At 38.8% G+C, this 4,355-nt stretch overlaps 1 protein-coding gene across 1 annotated transcript; it reads right to left on the bottom strand.

Annotated features, from left to right (window-relative positions):
• Window positions 1-3,143: 3,143 nt before the first annotated feature.
• Window positions 3,144-3,554, bottom strand: LOC140981578 (uncharacterized). The gene has a single exon (XM_073448009.1). It carries the CDS (start codon window positions 3,552-3,554, stop codon window positions 3,144-3,146), a length of 411 nt encoding a protein of 136 aa, XP_073304110.1.
• Between the last annotated feature and the right edge of the window lie 801 nt (window positions 3,555-4,355).

Genomic DNA, 4,355 nt, shown 5'->3' with positions numbered 1-4,355 from the left:
TGTCAATTTTATTCACACACAAAACTCTAATGAAACCGTCTCATGGATAGTTTGTGAGACAGATCTTCGACTCGACCTTACTTAATCCGTTTTATGTCAAAGTATTATTTTTTATGAGTTCTGTTAGGAATAAATAATTTGTAACATATTATAATTTAAGTGACAATAATTCGATCCATAAAAATTATTATTTTTATGTCTAAAATATTAGTTTTTACTGCAAAAAACGTGCTAATTTGAGTAAAAAAAATATTGTTTGTTATACTTTTGACAGTGAATATAGATCGGATCGATCCGTTTAATAGATATAAGTTTGTGAGATCGTTGTACAATGGACTCACACTTATCGTACTTTTGGACGAGGCAACTTGGTTTAAGGAACAATGAAACAATATTAATTAAATTGTACGTATAATATGTAGATGTATTAATGGTTGACAATTAATAAATACTTGTACTTGTGACTATTTGAGTTCTTGGTGGATGAATCGTCAGACAAATGAGGATACAGATCAGTTTCATAGAGACCCGTATATGCATAAACTCTTTGTTTCTTTTTGATAAACAACCATTCACCCTAATATCTCTTAATAGTTTTTACCAAGAGATTGTGGATGTTTACAATATTAATCTTAACAAGCTAAGAAACCATTTTATCCCTATTTGATAACCTATATGTTCAGATCAATAATTCTCACTGGTTACATATGAATGAGTTATATACGATCTCTTAAAATGTTGACACGACTGACGGATTCATATTCATGTATTGATATCAGTAATCTAAAATATAATCGAAATATATGAGATGGTAAAGGATTATAGTGTTGGAATTATTTTGTAGGTTCGCGTAATTTAATTAATTGTACATTAATAAGTTATCTAATGAAGTAATCAATAATGTGATATAATTAATTATAGATTTCTAAAGTCTTAAATAAATTGGTATGGTCCACCTTATGTGTAGAAATTCAGCTCAATTAAGTCTTCAATGATGGGTCGATGACTGCTAAGGTTATATATAAGACTATGGACCCCGAGGCACAGAACTTATCACAAAAAATATACGGTATACATATTCTAAATCTCTATCATTCTCTCATCTAAGGCAAGAGAATAAGGAAGTGGTCGATTCTCTGTTGCCTTGGAAGATCCATAATTCCGATTAATGGACTATAATACTCGTTTACTGTTATTTATATTTTCTGATAACTCGACATGAATTCCTGACATGTTATGATTTATATATTTATTTTATTAAATATCCAATAAGTACTACATCATCCGCTCACGTATAAAAGAGAGAGTTATTAAAAATATAATAAGATATTAAATCACTTTTTTGAATATAAAATATTTAAAAAAACTTGGTGTCTTATCCTCGTATTTACCAATTATGGGCAGTCACAACCCAGTACTTGTGTTTCTATCCACTAATTAAGTTGGAAGGGCGACAAAAAGCACCCTAAATTTATGGGCTCTATAAAGTTATCCCAAGAAACTATGTTCCATTTAGAATTCTTTATAGTTTCTCCAAGCTTTGTACATCGTACTCGGACAGAACACACACACACACACAATGCCCTGTCGTATTCATTGCATAGAATAAATTATCTTTACAGTACATGAATTGACTCAAGTCTTTAACATTGTATTCGGTGGAGTATGGAACCCCTTATTTGTGTTATACTGTAAAATCAATTCTTTGTACAAGACACTGGTGAGGCAAATAATTGATCAAATATGGATGTATATAGGATGCCTTTTTTAAAAAATTCTGAAATGGATAATTTAATTTTAATAATTTTAAAAACTAGAAAAGTGAGAACAATTATTTCTAAAAACATATGTATTAGAAAGAAAAATAAAAAATAAAAAGATGCATATGTTATTTAAAATTATTTTAAATAAAAAAATACTAACCTTTTTTTCCTTTCATAATAGCATTGAAAATTAAAAAAAAAAAAAAAAAAACAATGGGATTACGTTATCAAAGTAGAAAAGATTTTACCACTGAGGAAACAGAGATACTTTAGGAAAAAGATCGAAGCTTCACCGCTAAGGATATCTTGATTTTCCAATAATAACAAGAATAATAATAATAAATAANGGATATATGGGGGGGAGCAGCTAAGGTTGCTGCTGAAAACAATATAGTGAAAATCTCAACTGAACACTCAAACCTGTTATTTATAGGAGAGTATCTGGGCCCGTGATGGGCCTTTCACCTTGGTTGGGGATGGGCCAGGGGTCCCACGTCTGGTTTGGGCCTAACCCTAGTGGGCCCATCTATGGGGTAACACCTCTCCGCTCCAGCTCTGCACCTCCGCTAGGCGCAACCTAAGCAGGAAAATTTAATTTTCCTCCTCTCTAACTCTGCTCCTCTGCTAGGCGATGCCTTAGCAGGAAAATAAAACTTTTCCACCCTCAGCCTCTAACTCCTCTGCTAGGCGACGCCTTAGCAGGAAAATAAAATTTTTCTCCACCCATCACCCTCTAACTCCTCTGCTAAGCGACGCCTTAGCAGGATAATGAAAATTCTTCTCCTCCCCAACTCTGCTCCTCTACTAGGCGCAACCTAAGCAGGAAAATTTAATTCTCCTCCTCTCTAACTCTGCTCCTCTGCTAGGCATGTGTTAGGCCATGCCTTAGCAGGAAAATAAAAATTCTCCACCCTCACCCTCTAACTCTTCTGCTAAGCGACACTTTAGTAGGAAAATAAAATTTTTCTCCAACCATCACCCTCTAACTTCTCTGCTAGGCGACGTCTTAGCAGGAAAATAAAAATTCTCCACCTTCACCCTCTAACTCCTCTGCTAGGCGATGCCTTAGCAGGAAAATAAGAATTCTCCACCCTCACCCTCTAACTCCTATGCTAGGCGACGCCTTAGCAGGAAAATAAAAATTCTCCACCCTCACCCTCTAACACCTATGCTAGGCGACGCCTTAGCAGGATAATGAAAATTCTCCACCATCACCCTCTAACTCCTCTTGTCACGAATCCTATCCAGGGGAACATGAGATGAGAATTGTCCTTTGTCCCAAGCATTATCATCTTCTCTCTCACCCGCACTTCTCTTCCTACCTCCTCTCTCTGTCCCCTCAACTCTACTTCCTCGTGGTCACTGCTCCATCCTCTTGTGTCATTGGGCATCTTCTAGATTCATATACTTTTCTGCCCGAGCTAAAAGATCATCATAGCTCAATGGAGGTTTCTTGACGAGCGATTTGAAGAATTTGCCTCCTCTCAGTCCCTGGGTAACGGCGCTTCTCATGATGTCAGGGGTCGCCGCTGGTATCTCCAGCGCTGCACTGTTGAAACGCTGGATAAATTCTCGCAAAGTTTCTGCTTCTTGTTGCTTCATCCCAAACAGGCTCAAATAATTTCTTTGTTGCCTCTTGCTGCTAGCGAATCTGTGCAAAAAAGCATCGGAAAAATCCTCGAAAGATCGTATGGAGTTGGGCTGCAAGGTCTTAAACCATTGTTGGGCTGACCTCACCAACGTGCCCAGAAACACCCTACACTTGACTCCATCTGAATACTGATGCAACATAGCTGTGTTCTCAAACCTTCCCAAATGCTCTTCTGGGTCAGTACGTCCATCATACTCTCCCACGCTTGACTGTCAAAAACTTTGGGGAAGCTCTTCCACCAAAATGGCGAGAGAAAATGGACTATCCTTCTTAGGCGTCGGACCTCTGTCTCCCAATTGCTGCCTTAACATTCTTATCTCCCTCCACATCTCCTCCATCTCCGGATTCTCCCCACTTGGGAGGGGGCGCGTTTCGTCAACCATGCTCTAACGGACTTCAACATTTTCCTCACGCTCTTGACGGGCGGCATGTTCCTCTACAAACATAGACTCTTGATTCCTCTTCATGGCCTCATCCACTGTCCGGGTGATAAATTGGCCCAGCTGTTCCAGAGTCAAGTTCCCCACATTCTCATTGGGACGGGTTTGCTCGACCCTTGTCTCTTGACGATGTTGTTCCTGTCTCGTCTCCAAATGCGGTTGTTCCTGCCTTGCATCAACATGAGATGGTTCGGGTCCCCTCTGAGGACGCGATGATGCTGAGGTAGCTCTTCTACTTCCTCTCCTGCCTACCATCTCTACGTCTCAACTCAAGTTTTCCCACAGACGGCGCCAAGTGATACTCACGGGAAATTTCGGGTCCGATCCGAACGAGCATCACTAGTTCAGAGAAACTCCTTTAAGTTTTGTCTATGGTAATGAGGCAGTGCTCCCGGCTGAGATTGGGTTGGAATCGGCAAGAGTAGTGTTTTATGACGAGGACAATGATGCGAGCCGGGCTACTGACCTTGATCTTTTGGAAGAAAAGAGAAAGGCTGCCAA

The sequence above is a fragment of the Primulina huaijiensis genome, chromosome 7, assembly GCF_012295235.1.
Source record: "Primulina huaijiensis isolate GDHJ02 chromosome 7, ASM1229523v2, whole genome shotgun sequence".
Lineage (NCBI taxonomy): Eukaryota > Viridiplantae > Streptophyta > Magnoliopsida > Lamiales > Gesneriaceae > Primulina > Primulina huaijiensis.
This window is presented reverse-complemented; position numbering and strand designations above follow the sequence as displayed.